The sequence below is a fragment of the Harmonia axyridis genome, chromosome 4, assembly GCF_914767665.1.
Source record: "Harmonia axyridis chromosome 4, icHarAxyr1.1, whole genome shotgun sequence".
In the NCBI taxonomy this organism is placed as follows: Eukaryota; Metazoa; Arthropoda; class Insecta; order Coleoptera; family Coccinellidae; genus Harmonia; species Harmonia axyridis.
This window is the reverse complement of record NC_059504.1, coordinates 14179048-14195934: the sequence shown is the minus strand read 5'-3', so window position 1 is coordinate 14195934 and position 16887 is coordinate 14179048. Positions and strand designations below refer to the sequence as shown.

The window sequence follows — 16887 nt, the reverse complement described above, 5'->3', positions numbered from 1 at the left end:
GCCAAATTGAAACGGAAGATTCTGTTTCAATTTGGTACCATAGTTTCGGGACACTCTGTATATTATTATTATGAAGTTGCATGCATCTATAACATGATCAGGTAGACACTAGTTCGCTTCGTGATACAGTGATGGACTTTTATTGAGATCGAAACATTCTGTTTTACTACAAAAGGATATTATCTCATATTTCCCGCCATCAATTCAAGTCACATTTTGATAGAGAATATAGAGATCGAATTCTTATATCTAGGGTCACCGTTAATAATGAGAATGATAGAGATTTCTTTGATTTAAGACTTTGGTGGATGTTTTACAATTTATTATTTGATGTTTCTGAAAAAACTTGGTAAATCTTGTGCTGATTCAAGCTTTGTGATCACTTCCATTCTATTATTTGCTTCATTATGATTTATGTTTAGGCAAAATCAAACATTAGTTTCATTACAATTAGCTTTTATTTTCACTTTCATTGGATATTTCAGAATTTAAATGTAATCCGACATTTCTCTTGTTTAACAGTTTCTATAATTAGCATTTATTTCAGTCAAATTATTTATATAGTTGTTATAATAATCATTCATCATTATCAAAACTTAAACTCTTCAATTTTTAGCTTCTTCTTACGTCTACCTTAAGTCATAATATTAATGTTTGTTCAAAAAGTTGCTACTAAAGGATTCTAATCGATACCTTTTCTATCATGATAACTTTTTTGTACATTTTGTGGAGAAATTGGCAATAACACAGGGTAGTTTTTATTTATTCTTTTTAGACGTAGATACCTCTGAACCTTTGCCTGAAATATTTCTCCTTCTTATCCTTTTTGGGGTCTTTTTTGGAATCTTGCTCATCTTCCTTCTCAGTTTCATCAGCTGGTCCAGCTATAGCTGTAGCTTTTGGGCTTGACACCGCCATACCTTCCTTTCCCACAAGAGCTGTAGCTCTTGGACCAGAAGAAGCAACTCCTCCAGGACCTGCTAGAGCTATAGCACCAGGTTCTGCCTGGGCCAAACTTGGTTGTTCCTGCTGTTTGGCAGGAACTGATATCGCTGTAAGAAACATAACATTCAAAAATCGCATCCTTGGACTTTTTTTGACATAGTAGTTCTAAAATTACCTTCACTATCATCATCAAACTTAGCATCAATAACTACAGCATCATTCTCCACATCGTCCAAGTAATGAGAGACTTCTTGAGCCCTGACTGGTTGTAAATTGAAGTCCTTTGTTGAAACTCTAATCTTTACGTTTTGCCCTTCGTTTGAGCTTATGCTGAACGGTGATATCGATCTGAGCAAGGTGGACGATGCTTGTATCTGCTTATTATCGGAGTTCTCAACAGTCTTATCTGACGATCCAGAGTTGGGCTTTTCTTTCAGGACATAAACCTGCCTTTTAGGTTCGCTGGATAGTGGCAACTGCTGGCGAAAACCTTGTTGAGCCAACTGAGGGTTGTATTGCATCTGAGGTTGCAAGAAGTTCACCGGCAAAGTTTCTTGGTAAGGTTGGATTTGAGCTTGTTGGATGTAAGGATCAAAATTCAGAGGAAATCCGTTTAATCTGTTCTGGTCATAAGCGGATGCTTCCTGGAAATTTGGTGCTTGGAATTGAGGGTTCTGGAAGGCTGGGATAACTGGTACAGGCACTTCCTGAGGACGAGACTTGGGATAGTTCTGAGTGTATTTGAGCACGTCTTCAGGGTTTACGTTTTGAGGAAGGTAAAGGGAGAAGGGGTAGTTGAATAGTGATTGGCCGTTCAGGAAGAAATAGCGATGTCCTGGGTTTGGATCAGCCACGTTGGTATTTGGTATTTTTGGCTCAGCTTGTGGGGTTTGTTTGCCTTCCAAGTCGTCAGCTTCTGTGGCAGTTGGGGTTTCGTTGAAGGTTTCCAGTTTCTCTGGTTTTTTCACTGAAATAAATCAAATAATTGAAGCAATTGAGCTATCGAATGAATTTTACTAGTTATGCATATGCAATATAAAATTTTGAAGGAAAAAATGATATGCGAATCTGGATTTATTTTAACGATTCGAATGCGATGGGCAAGACAGAGAAGACAGAACAGGAACCAGCATGCTAGCAGAATGAACTGCCGAGAGACTAGGCCTAAGAAGAAGGAGAAGGAGAAGGAGAAGGAGAAGGAGAAGGAGAAGGAGAAGGAGAAGGAGAAGGAGAAGGAGAAGGAGAAGGAGAAGGAGAAGGAGAAGGAGAAGGAGAAGGAGAAGGAGAAGGAGAAGGAGAAGGAGAAGGAGAAGGAGAAGGAGAAGGAGAAGGAGAAGGAGAAGGAGAAGGAGAAGGAGAAGGAGAAGGAGAAGGAGAAGGAGAAGGAGAAGGAGAAGGAGAAGGAGAAGGAGAAGGAGAAGGAGAAGGAGAAGGAGAAGGAGAAGGAGAAGAGGGAGTAGAAGGAGGAGAAGGAGAAGGAGGAGGAGGAGAAGGATAAGAAGAATTTTCTTCAAATTTCACAAAATATTTGAAAAAATTAAAATTTCAAGTGTCCTATCCGACTTAACGACCGAACTACTTTCTTTCTTTTTTTTTCATTCCCGTTTTTATTAACATATATAGTCTCTGATCGATACTGCCGTAGGTATTCACTAAAAATGGTCATATTTGCATGGAAACGACTGCGGAGAACTTCCATTTCTTTCTGTAGGAGATGCTTCATGAAGAAATATTTATATTTGCATGAAAACGACAGCGGAATTTGATGTGAGTGACATAGAAAACGATGCGGTGATCAGGTGAATTAACGCTAATATTTTCAGAATTCAATGAGACTGGGCCCTTCAAAAGCTGCCAGTTATCTTAAATTTTTAGGTCGCAACTTCTTGTAGGCAACGTTTGTGTCCAAATTTCAGTTTATGAATAATTTTTCTGGAATTTGATATTCTGATGGAAAAAAAAATGAATTTACAAAAACCACGTAGGTTTATGTATCTATTTTCTGAATTCTATTTTAACGAATTTTATTATTTCTTTGGTTGATACGAAAATTTCACATTAATTCAGACTAATTTCAGATTTCATTAATGACATAATTTTTCAGAAATATTTTCCAAGATCAATAGGGACGATATGATTTCCTCTTTAAATATTCCATTCAATTCGAAAATGAGGAAATAATCAGTTTAACGTAATTAATATGAACTTTTTCAAGGAACAGTTTATAGGAAAATCATTTTTTCCTCAGAAATGTCATTGCGTTCTTCCAATTGAAAGAAATACGATTAAAACATCGAGGAAGTCATTCAGAAGTTATTTATAAACGTAAATCTGATTAGGTAATTATAGTAGGTAATTGAAATTCATTGAACTTGTGACAGATATAATCAAAATTGCCGGATATCTATATCAGATTGATTTTAATTTCGTGACATACTATTATTTAGTTGCAAAATTAAGTTGACAAGAAATTTCATTATCATATATTATATATTTTTTTTTTAATATTTGCTTTATGCACATACAGGTCAATGGAACTCGCAATTTTCTAAGACGACAGTAAGGTATAGCATGTTTGAAATAATTGGTGATATGTAACATTCCGTTTTCTGCAATAAACGTATTACACACACAATTTCTCTATTCATTACCTATATCCCTTGAATCTAGTTATTTTAATATTTGAATGACATAATGAAGAAGAAATAAATAGTTGTAGGTATCAACATACTTTCACAATTCTATTCATTTATATAATTTTCAGGAAACTATTCGAGATTTTACGAACCAATCGGAAAAGGACAACCACCTTTGAATAAATAACAAATTGGAACGTATCATAGAAGAACGATAAGTTCTGGCGACAATTTGAATAATTCAGAATTTTGGTTTAAATTAACTTTTGCCAAATATCATTTTCATCCGAAAATTTTCAAAATAAGTGGAGGTTAAAAACATTGAAAACATAAATTAAAACGGTGTCAAACGAAACTCACTCCAACCCTGACTTCAATTTCGAAATTGTCATTTCAAGGTCGCACATTCGATGCACTCGTAATTGAATTCTGTGATCTGAATATCTTATCAGTGATTCTAGGCACCTGTTCTATGATAAGCTGGAAGAACTATTTCCTCATAATCAAATGGAATAATTACCAGGTTTTTTTGGTTTGAATGGAGGTATTCTAGCGGGATTGGTTGGAATCTCCTCAGCGTCTTTTTCGATGGCCGGTACGAATGCTGGCTTCTGATTAGGAAATCCTCCCGCACCTCCAGGTCCTACAAAGACTGGCCTTCCAGGCTGTGGTGCGTTCCTATAGATGACTCCAGGTCCTTGTGGAGCTTCTGGTGGTGGAAATAGGAAATTGTTCGGTGGTTGTCCTGGATTCAAGAGGAAGGGTTGTCCAGGTCCAGCACCATAGAGGACGAATTGAGGTTGATATCTGGAAACGCACAGAAAAAACATTTTGAGCCATAGAAGATTTGGATTCTTCTTAATTTGAATTAGTGGTTTATGTTTTTTAGGTCACCTTGCATCGGCGAAGCTGTATTGGGGTATAAGAGCAGCTTGTTGTTGGGGATTCAGAAAATTGAAGTCCAAGATGCCGGCAGAGTACCGATTGTCAGGTGTTAGGCGTAATTGCTTTGGTTTAACTTGATCTCCTCTATTTTCTATGCAGATTGATTCTCCAAGAAGGAATAGCAATAATATGCCTCGGAGGTACATATTCTGAAAAAAAAAATTATTGAAATGCTATGTTCTTTCTCATTTCTCCTTTGTTTGCCATTTCATAATGTATACTGTTCCGATAAAATTCATAGTAATCACTTTATCATTCATGACAATGTCTGTAATTTTGGAATTTGTAGCTGGATATGTCTCAAACGATAAGTTCCGAATCACTGATTAGGAATCTCTTTAGAATGGAAAAACTTAGAAACTTAAAATTTGCAGGGTAGGTTTGTTAATGGGCAAGATCCGACTAAGAGTTTCGTAAATATAGACGTCCTAAATTTTTAATCATTTTATTTCAAAATTGCAGATACGAATAAGATGAAAATTTGCACTTTAATGTAGAATAACTATTCAAAGTCTCACGTGGAATTTAATGTTGATCATATAACCAGAGTCCAGAACCATAGAACATTTTAGAAAAAAATCACCGTATATTTCTGTGATATAACCATTTCAAGATTCGGACAAAATTTCAGGCTGATCATAGAACCATAGAAAATTCAAGAAGAATATTAGAAAGGAATACCCAATATTTCCGTGATTACGAATCTGATCGTGCTGATATTTTGCATGTACATAAAGAATAATCACGTTAAGTTTTTTGCGAAATTTCGTGATAATAGCGATTTCAGAACCATAGAAAATTAAAGTAGAATAACGAAATGAAGTCAAATATTTCAGATCCCACCGAGTTAAAATCGAATCTTTAGGGCCAGTTGCACCAATGTGTAAACAATGTTTAGGCAAATGCTGCAACTGGCCCTTACTATCACAGATTTAAGGAAATACATAGTTTGAGAGTCCTTTTAGTTACTAATTTTTGTTTCCGAAGATGTCAATATCAATATAAAAACAATGTTTTTTGTTTGTAAATGTGAAATAACCACCCAAAAGTTCATGCCAAATATCAGCAGATTTGTGTAATCAGAACCATAGAATATTATTGTCCATGAACGATAAAAATTGAGGGTTTTTATGAATTTTTCAATCGTTTTTGGCATTTTAACCTTGAAATTCGGACCGCACGGTACAAAAAAAAAGACCTGACCATAGAACTTCACAAATCGCCAAAAAATCACGACTCACCGTGAGCTTTGTCTTAACACCTGATCGAACAACACACCAACAAACCTATTCGTAGGATAGTTGACCGTTCTTCTTGCAGAGCCGTTAGAAGACTGTCGTTTAAAAACGCACCGATCAGAAGAAGGTCTTAGCTTAGAGGACTGAAACAAACGTACCGCAAGAATAGTGATAAGCAAGAGGTACAACGACCCGTCTTATACTTGGACAAGGTGGGGAGGGGCCACAGCTTCGTTGAGAAACATAAAAAAAAATCGTGGTAACACCCCGATTGACAGGTTGAATGTCAAGGCGATGTCTGGTCATCGGGATTTTTGCATATTTAGGTTTCCACCATTGTGGTCTTGATATTTGGAACTAGATTAGGTTGGTCTGATTCATCTTTTCATAAGATGCATCTCGTATCTTATACTGAGCATCAATTTTCTTTTCGATATTCTCCTTGAATATTCTATGGTTCCCAAGACGCGATCTACAAAAGATCTTGCACGAAGTTTCAAATTATTATTTTACATTAACACGCAAAATCTCAATTAGATGGGATAAGGTTTCACTGAAATATTCAGTATTCTTGTTCAGATATTCTTCTTGAATTTTCTCTGGTTCTGATGGTTTGTAGTGCCATTTGCACCATTTGCCTAAACATTGATTAAAAATTTAAACTTTGATTACTCTATGATTTCTTGAAAGAAATCAGAAATTAATCGACGTTTAAATTTTAATCAATGTTCAGGCAAATGGTGCATCTCGAAATTTCGCACGAAGTTGAAATTGTTATTGTACATCTATGAGCAAAATTTCAACAGTTCGAATAGTTGGTTATTGTTTCGATATTCTGCATGAATTTTCTATGGTTCTGAAGATACAATCAACAAGTAATTTTGCAAGGAGTTTGAAATTATTATTCTATAAAAACATGCAAAATCTCAACTAGATCGGATAAGATTTCAGTGAAATATTGACTATTTTTTTTTCAATTTTCTCTGGTTCCTAAGATACGATGGATATGTTATTTCGTACTAAGCTTGAAATTGTTATTCTTCATCTAAATGCAAAATATTGTATTCATCAAATTCGTGGATTTGAAATTATGAGGAAAACAAAATTTTGAACAGTCATAGTTGCGGAACTCCTTATTTAGAATTTGCCTATTATCGAACAAAACCGTGGTATTCGAGATCTGGACCTACCCTAAAAATTTTAAGGTTCAAGGTTCTTCCGTTCGAGAGTTACAATGTTTACGGCAGAACCGGACGGACAGAATTAATTTTGACCACAGATTTGTCATCAGTGAGTCGACAAAATAATTATTACAATCCAATGATGGATAAGAAAAAGCAAATACATAGCAAATTGATGTACCTCACTAATATCTTATTAAAATAATTATCATATCCAGAAATATAAAAGAAAAATTATGCCAGAAGATGCAAAAATATTTGTCCTTCTGCAGAGCCAACTTCTCCGCATCTCTACTCTGCTTAGTTACCGAATCCAAAAAAATAGAACAAGTTCAAGTCTACCTCCGATCTTGAACTTCCTAAGAGCTGAGACCATTTTTGTCGTAAAATACTGGTTTCTATCGATGTTACTCAATGATTATGCTAATTCGAACTGTTTTCTTCCCATCATATTGGTGATTAACATTAATTTCCAAGACCGATTTTGGAGTTGGAGTTTCTGTTTGAATTCGTCAAAATATTCTACGGAAATTCGTATTGACTAAGAAAAATTCTGAATAACTATGAATGTGAGGCACTGCGTTTATGCACACACTTATGCGATGGAAAATAGAGATGAATTTTTATCAATTTCTCAAGTACTGTTTACAATCATATGAGTATTTTTGGACATATAGTTGATATTTTCACATAAGTGGAAAATATTCAATTTTTCCAATAATCAACATCAATCGAAACTGCCGTTTTAAAGTAGAGGGAACTTCCAATAAGATCATTTTGATACCTATCGAAAAAAATGAGTATATGTTAAAAGAAATCGAATGATGTTTATTTCATTATAAAGTGAAAGGTATGCCATTAATGATGGAAATCGATATCAGCCAATGATGCCATAGCTACGGTTGTAGCACCAATTCATTTTCATTAAATTTTCCAATTCGCACATTTGCAGCTGTGTCCTCGATAACTTCATCGAGAAATAACACGGTCAGGAAACTTTTATTGCAAAACTGCTATTATATTTTTGCTTGTGTGACACGTAGCGCCGTATTGTTGAAAATGAAAATCATTTATTATAGCCTATTTTCCAAGATCGACGGGGAATCAAAAAACTTGGGTTTTCGTCAACACTGCGAGCTACAACAGCAATATTCTCAGTTGTTCTTGGGCGACGCACCCAGTTTCGATACTTCGAATCACTAACTTGTACCATCAGCTAAAATTTTTGCACTAGTTTCACTTTCACAGAAAATGTTTCAAGATGACCTAAAACTGCTTTAGTTTTGCGAAATGTAACTTCAAAATTTTCACTATTCTTGAAGTGAATTTGACCTATTTCCATACGTTGTTGAAGGGTGTATTATTCCACTTCTGGTAGATAATGTTTTAGTTTTAACTTGTTAAATGTCAAAATATGACATTTGCCCAGATAGCGGTCTATTCAAAATGAAACCTCATATGATCATTCAAATATTGATGCACTGGATGTCTTTCGATTTAATTGAATGAACTATTTTGGTTCGACAGTATATGAAAATATCGTAACAAGAAGCTATCATCTGTTTGACAAACAAAACTGTCTCGTAGAGCTTGTTGTCTGAAATGCCTATCTTAATGTCTGTAGTAAACTTTGTTTGAATTATTGGCCATGTTCTTGTTCTTCTACAAGTTTTTTCGAAAATTTAAAAGATGTCATTTTGTTTCGCAAATTTTTATAAACTACCAATGATCCACCAAAAAAAATTCTCGTGGAAAGAAACGGGCACTGTTCCAGAAAAAATACCACCCTGTAGATTTGCATTCAAAAATTAGCATTTTATCACATGATGAAAACTTTTAATTGGAATATCTATGCCAAATTCAAGTTGAATATCTCATGGAGGCGAAAAACAATGAGAAAAAACTTGGAAAAAAATCAAACTTTAACACCCTGTCTCTCGAAAACAAAGCGTTTGCGGGCCCATGTTATTAAGACATTTTTTCTTAAAATGATCCGAGAAATCTGTCATTTAAGTTTGTACCTCCAATTTGGGAACACCCTTTATAAAAAACCAGTAGGGATGAATTTTAACGGCCTAGGCCGGAATAGTAATTTACGTAACAAGTCCGGAAAATAGGGTTTTTTTGGACGAATAGACAAAATTCTGTGTCTGTGAGTCCAAAAAAAACATTTTCGGGCGTGTTGCGTACAATATTTTTTCGGCAACCATGTAAAATAACACTATCGCTGCTGCTTTCCATATTTTATTGCGATTGCGATCAAAAAACATGCAAATTTTTGACAACTAATTTCATATGAACTGTCAGCCGTTATCTCGGTTTCTATGGATTCTATGATTCTTTTCCGGCCTAGTCCGGGAAGTACGTACTTTCCGGACTAGGCCGGGAAATGCTACTTTCTCAGAGAAAAAGCGTCCGGGAAGTGAGCACTTCCCGGACGGTTGCCGAAAAAAGTAATTTTTTCAGATCCAAAACAGTCCGGAAAAGTATTGACACTTGACCAGAGTATTTTGTGGTCTGAATCACCTTCGAGAAAAAAGACATTTTTCAACGATTTCAGAAAAAATAATTATTATGGTTATTTTGTGTTTTTGGGTATGTTTTTTTTGATCACATACTAATGATGACACCGCCATGAGTCAACTGAACGCACCCGAAAATTCCTACTACACCATTCAGATATGTTAGCAACAATCCTCAATGCATTTGTGCATTTTAATTTGCGATATAAATCAAAATTGTTGGAATAATAAAAATAGGTGTGTAGGTTTTCGCAAGCTATTCAATGGAAATTTGTGGACCTTTTCGGGGATCTGTTTACTACCGCTGGACATAAGTAGACAATCGGAAATTTGCATTCAAAACTGCTGCTTCATGTCAGTGGAAAGTTCAAAGAATTGACTAAATAACGAACTGCCTCAGTAGTCAGTGCACTGACATTTTGGGGTAATTGACTGCACTCTAGATTCGAAAATGCAACAATTATTATCTCTTGCATTCAAGTACCTTACTTGAATATTACTTCAGAAACGAAACTGATTAGATACATATTTAATCCATTTATTTTCATTTTAAAATTTTTGTGTAATAACTTTGAGTCGAGAATAGCCTCAAACCATAAATTCGTCTAGAATAACAGGCCAATTGAAAAGTCCCCGGTCTACCAAAGTAAACACATTTTTTTGGAAGAATTCGATTTTATAATTCAACAGTTGCCTTCGAGGGCGATACATAGATTATAGCGATTTTCCAAGTTTTCGATACCATTTTTGTAGTACGATTTGTTTTTCGCTTCAAAATAGACCTCAGTTTCGGCGATTATTTCTTCATTGCCGCTAAATTTCTTTCCAGCGAGCATTCTTTTGAGGTCGGAGAAAAGGAAAAAGTCGCTGGGGGCCAGATCTGGCCTATACGGTGGATGCAGAAGCAATTCGAAGTCCAATTCATGCAATTTTGCATTGTTTTCATTGATTCGTGACACGGCGCATTGTCTTGATGAAACAGCACCTTCTTTTTCTTCAAATGGGGCCGTTTTTTATCGATTTCATCCTTCAAACGATCCAATAACGCTATATAATAATCGCTGTTGATGGTATGGAGCTTTTGCAGGTATTCAATGAATATTATACCTTGCGCATCCCAGAATACTGATGCCATAACCTTGCCAGCTGACTGTTGTGCTTCTCCTCGCTTTGGATTCGGTTCATCGTGTGCAGTCCACTCAGCTGACTGTTGATTGGACTCCGGAGTGAAATGATGGAGCCATGTTTCATTCATTGTCACATATCGACGCAAAACCCAAAAATTCAGGTTTATTGCACTTAAACAGCTTCAAACACTGCTCAGAATCATTAACACGTTCTTGCTTTTGATCTATTGTGAGCTCGCGCGGCACCCATTTTGCACACAGCTTTCTCATGTACAAATATTCGTGAATGATATGATGTATGTACACGTTCAGATCTTTACACCAAGTTTGCTATATCGATCAACTTCACTTTACGGTAATTCAAAATTATTTTGTTTTTCGATTTTTTTGTCGGTTACAGCATCTTTTGGGCGTCCACTCCGTTCGCCGTCTTCGGTGCTCATTCACAACGTTTAAACTTAGCATACGAATCAATGATGGTTGATTTTCCAGGTGCAGACCCCGGAAACTCTTCATGAGCGAAGATTTTGCTTCAACTGTATTTTTTCCCTTCAAAAAGCAATATTTTATCAGCACACGAAATTCTTTTTTTTCATCTTTTTTCAAATAACAAGAGTAGCTACACTCACAACGCAATATCTGACAAACTAATGGTCGGACTGCGGTAGCATTTTGACACGTATCGTTTAAAGGATGGTACTAACTAAAATCATATTGGTTTAATACTAGCTGCGCCATCTGTGCATCAAACCGGAGACTTTTCAATTGGCCTAATACAAAAAATAGTGTGTCGATTAATTGAATAATGTCGTCCATATAATTCTTTATTAATTTTTCTCATTATTCACAAAAGAGCACCGATTTTGATAAAACAATTCAACAATTTCTAATCGTTGTGGAAGTGTGTATCTTTCCATGAGTGAATGGCATAACCTACTTAACATAAGAATGACATAAGAATGTCAAAAAATAATACACAGTAAAGCCATGTAACCATTTTAATTTCAAATAATTCCTATCTTCGTACAAAATTTCGTGTTGAGAGCATCGTAAAACCATCGATAATTCAATAACAATATTATCAAAAATACTTATTGTCTAGCGGCAATTGGTTTGAGTGTAACACCCTGTAGTTTGTTACATTTTTAGATTAATGAAAATGAGCTGTTTCCAAATATGTTTGGTGCTTATGGTCTTGCAGACAGAATATGAAATGAATTATTTCTTATTTTTATACATTTTTATTAATCTAAAAATTTAACAAACTACAGGGTGTTACATTCAAACCAATTGCCGCTTGACAATAAGTATTTTTGATAAAATTGTTAATTTAACTAATAAAGAATGTTACGCGTTACTTTATGAGCACACACAAGACTATTGTATTTTTGTCCATCCTGTACCAATTGGAATCAACATGTGAACAGTTTTGGAATCAGCTCAGCTAGATTAATCGGAAAATTGAGACAAAATAGGTGTGTTCCATTTGAAAAAAATGACGGTGACGTCATTACTCGAAAGTAGTAATTCACCCTTTATATTAGATTATTATTTTAAAATACGGTAAATTAAAATAAAAAATCGACGTGTTTCAGGATTATTTCTTAGAATTTGTTCCATATTTTACGAACACATTGTATAACGAGGAAAAATTAGTTGGAATGCCTCGATCTTACTCAATGATACATTTTTCGGAAATATCATCTTCGCTTTTTATCAACCCCCGTATATTTATTCCTACACAATCCTCAGTTTCATTTTCAGCATTTTTATCACGAGAAAGAGATACATTAATCTTCTAGCTACGTTCCTTCTTGACTCTACCGTTAGTCTATTTGAATTCCTGATTATATCAATGTCTTTATTTTGTTCAGTGCTGACTAGAATCGTTGACCTTACAGTTGCACGTTCATAACATCGTTGACGTGAAAAGCGACCTTTGAAAATCAAAATTGCATTTATTCTGAACGGTTATTCCCATTGTGTTTTTGAATCAATAGTTAGGCTTGTTACAGTAGAACAGCAGGCTATCAATTTGCCCAAAAGTCTGCCATTGCTGAATTTCGAGCCGAGAGTGGTCTCAAATTGTTGGGTTGGACACCATGATGAGTAATTCAAGGTATAGTTCAATTCTACCCGTCCGGCACCTACATGATTACACTCGAGTGGAATATGCAATAGACTTGAAATTTTTAGGGTAGGTTCAGGGTCCAATCGTGTCGGTTGAGTTCTTTAATAGACAAAATGCATTGAAAAAAAACCAGACAAATTTCAATGCAGCATGTCCTTCTTCCATGATTTGATGCCAATGTATAATGGTAATGAAAAACTACCCTCAGAAGGTATGCCTGCAGAATTCTCGAAACCACATTTTTTGAAAATGTACTGTCCTCTATATAATGTGTGGATGAAGTAAGGCTCAAAATTCACAAAAATAACTTCGTTATTGGATGTTTTTAAGCAAAACGCTCGGACTCGTCAATTTTAGTGTTTATTATACAGGGTTAGAACTATTTAGAGGGGCATACAGGGATATCGGAACCGTTAGAGATATAGGGTGGCTTAAATTACAAAAAAGGTGCGTTATTTAGGAATTAATATGTTGGTGCTAACAGATCCAAAATATTTCCAATGGTTCCCGAAATATCTCGAAAAAACTGAAAATTGAGATTTTTTTCTCTATAACTCATTTGTTTCTGGACTGAAAAATACATCCATTTGCAGATTCATAGCGTAAAATTCCTTGACTTTTCATAAAAGGAATATCTATTATATTTTTTCGAATGTGATGTAGAATAGGATTTATAAACATTTTTTGATTGTAGACCTTTAAGGCGATTTGTAACCATTTTCGAATAATTGAACTTTTAAAATTATAAGTAGATAACTGGAAAACAATGTATAATTTACCAAATGTAACAACACCAAAGAACAGTATCCTATATTAATGACTGTTTACATATTGATTACTAGAATAGTGTTGATTATCCAGGATAACGTTTTGTATTGTTTAACAATGGATAGTGTTGAGGGGCCTCTAGCCTATAAAAAACTTGTGCTTATGAAACTTGTGTGTTTGGAATGACTCAGACTATAATATATCAAAAATTCAGCCAATTTGACAGAGGGCCACCTTCCCTAATACAGTGTGCGGTATCCTTTCGTAATAAAATTATATGAATACAAATTTCAACAATAACGCAAAAGCCTCTGACTTCACGTGACCGCTTCTTTTCTGTCTCCCCTCGTACGTTCTGAGTATACCCAAATCACGCAAACTGTACGTTGACCAAATTAAATTAAATGATTATTTTTATCTCCAAAATCGATCGATCAAAAGGATTTCTTTGCGTAATTCCGAGTAAGTATGTACATACAATTCATAAATAATTCACCTCAAGTATATCCCATTTTACTAAATGTTTGTATGTATGTTTCTTTCAGGTTTTATATGCTTAGGAATGTCTACATATTTCCGTTTGCGTGGTTTTACTTAAAAAAATGTATTTTGTATTGCTGATGGGTACAAGATGAAATAACCATGAGAACCAAACTAGTTGTAACTAGTTTTTCCATCAAAAATTGTTCTCCTAGAAATTTTATTTAAGTGGTACCAAATGATTTTGAAAATATGAAAGCAAGTAATCACGATAATTTAATGAACTCCCATAATAAGGTCTGCATTTTTTTGAACAAATCAAAATGGATAATGTTAATTTTTATTTCAAATATCGAACTTATATTGAATTGTGACGAACAATGACGAAATCCAAGAATTTCATATAAAAATTATAATTCTCACCTTTTTTCGAATATACAACAACCTTTGGACCAACTATAATGGTATTCCATTCTATGAATAGCAGCTAACATAATGTCTTTCAAAATGGTATCAACCATATTCTGTAACTTGATAAAAAACCATAACCCTGAAAAATTACCTATCCTGGCGCCTACTGTCAAATAATATGACAGGATCCAGGTAGCCATGTTGGTTTCATATTCCCTGGTTGTTGGAACTTTTTTATTATGGTTTTTATTTCTTCTTTTCTTTTTTGGGAATTCCAGAAAATTTAACTATGAAATTTATTCAAAATTCGTTTCATACCGTACTGAGGCTAAGAATTTGAAGGCTGATAATCAAGATAGTGAATTAAAAAAAAATAGAGAAAACAACACACGAACAAAGTTGGAATCGAGGATTTTATATCAATTATTTTTTAATACGACTTTCTACCCCAAATTCAACCAAATTACTCTGTATAAAAACTTCCTATCTACAATATAGCAAAGAGAATAAAAGGAATTCAATCAAAACTACTGTGTTATATTTCTGGCGTATTTTTATTGAACAATTCTTTTTTTTTCAGAATTGCTTTTATATGCTGTTTCTTCATCTTCGAATACTCGTAAATGTTTTCGATACAACTAATAGGTCCTTCAAATGAAAAAATAAATACATAAGTATAAATCTGGACAATATTATGGCTATGAGAGATCAGGTATGGCACTAGAGTGGAATTTGGAAATTATCTTGTTCAAGAATTCGCTAGCATCGTTCTCCTTTTGGCTTTGTGACCCATTCCTTTTTGGTTTATTATGGCCAACATAACCTTCTGCGTAAATTGGAACTAAAGCTTGATCAGGAGCAACACCAGCTATAGCTGTTGCTATTGGCTTTGCTATAGCCAAACCATTTGGCCCAACAACTGCTGTGGCAACTGGTTTACTTGCTGCAACACCACCTTGACCTGAAAGAGAAGTGTATTTCTTAGTATACAGGGAGGGCAGAATTCGTTGTCTAGTGAGAATATCTCGGGAAAAATTTAATCTATTAGGTGTACAACTTTCCTTCCGCCGTTTTGCAATAGATAACTGTAGCTGTAAGTGGTAGTCGAAATAAGTAGGTCGTAGATGTCATACAATAAGAAGAGAAGGTTTTGAAGATGTGGAATTGGAGGCCATACTTGATCAAGACTAGTACCAAACGCAACAATAATTGCCAGGTATTTGGTGGGACTAGCTCGGCGTAGTGTATTATGAGTTGTGAAAACTCGAGATCCTAACCTACCCTATAAATTTTGAGGCTCTAGGTCTTCCCATTCGAAAGTTTTTTGAAATTGAACAAAAAATTAAGAAATTTACAGATTAAAAATATTTTGGCACCAATTGTTGATGTTGATTTTATGGTAAAACTTGAAAAGAATCGACTATATGCTATAGACATGAAATTACCTGCAACAGCTAATCCAACTGGCATGGCTTCAGCAACAGAAGCATCATCTGGAGGAAGATTTATCTCAACAGTGTCGTTTCCACCTTCTTCTCCATTCTCTTCTTCCTTCTCTCCCTTTTCTTCCTCTTCTTTCTTCTTCTTTTCTTGATCTTCCTTGTTAGCATCTTCACCAGTCTTATTCCACCATTTACCAGTTTCTTGTTCTTTTTTCGTTTCGTTACCAACTTTGTTATTCATTGCATTAGTTTTATTAGCGATTCTTTCAGCTTGCAATCTATTCTTTTTCTCGAACCATGCGCTCAATCCTTCTCTGTTCTCGGGCTCTGGGTCCGAATCTTTTTCTTGTATTTTCGTTAGTTCCTCGGCTGCCTCAGATATTTCGTCCAAGTTATCCTGGTAGAACTTCTGTTCTTCCTTGGTCAAACGTCCTTTAGCTCTTGCTTTGTCTTGCAAAGACAGTATGTTCAGGGCGTTGCTGTTTATTAACTTCACGTGATCATCGAATTTTTTCTCAAACTTAGATGGTAACTGGGGATATTCGAGTTCAGCTGGGTTGACTTCTTCTTCTTTATTTTTCTCCTGTTCTGGGGTTTTGATGATGCTTGTTGTCACTGTTCCGTTTGGGCTCTCTGTGATTTGTAGGGATTGACCTTTACCACCTCCATAAAAAGGGAGGAGCGTTACTTTTGTGTTTTCAATTCTGGAAGACAAAGGGACACATGAATTTACATACCAGCAAATTTCACTAGAAGTGTGATAGTTTTTGGAATTGAAAATGAATTCGAATAACCTGTTTGATTCTGCAACACCCAGTACAAGTTTTGAACTCTTACACGTACAACGCCTTTACAAATTGAAGAAATACTTACTATAGTAATCAATATAAATTCAATATTATAGATTTTACAACTGAAACTGAGGTCAAAATGTTGTCTATACACTCAGCTCGAATCCAAGAGCTTAATCTTAAGTTAAGTTAAGAGATCTCGTAAGTGTTGGGGTTAAGACCCCCAGAAAAACCATCACGTGGTTTTTCGTACCTCAGTCAAACTTTGGT

The 16887-nt window shown here is 35.0% G+C and overlaps 1 protein-coding gene across 1 annotated transcript; it reads right to left on the bottom strand.

The window, feature by feature from the left end:
- Positions 1-439: 439 nt before the first annotated feature.
- Positions 440-5943, bottom strand: LOC123677467. Its single transcript, XM_045613995.1, has 5 exons — positions 5768-5943; positions 4476-4675; positions 4102-4388; positions 1121-1912; positions 440-1052 (listed from the first exon to the last, which is right to left on the bottom strand). Exons 2-5 carry the CDS (start codon positions 4670-4672, stop codon positions 772-774), a joined length of 1557 nt encoding a protein of 518 aa, XP_045469951.1. The 5' UTR covers positions 4673-4675; positions 5768-5943; the 3' UTR covers positions 440-771.
- Positions 5944-16887: the final 10944 nt, after the last annotated feature.

Excerpts from the sequence above, each read along its gene's own strand:
- LOC123677467 (XM_045613995.1), bottom strand. The coding sequence starts at position 4,672 with ATGTACCTCCGAGGCATATTATTGCTATTCCTTCTTGGAGAATCAATC. Across the intron at positions 4,389-4,475 it reads TACAGCTTCGCCGATGCAAG|ATATCAACCTCAATTCGTCC; the intron begins GTGACCTAAAAA and ends GTGCGTTTCCAG. Across the intron at positions 1,053-1,120 it reads GTTTGATGATGATAGTGAAG|CGATATCAGTTCCTGCCAAA; the intron begins GTAATTTTAGAA and ends TGTTTCTTACAG.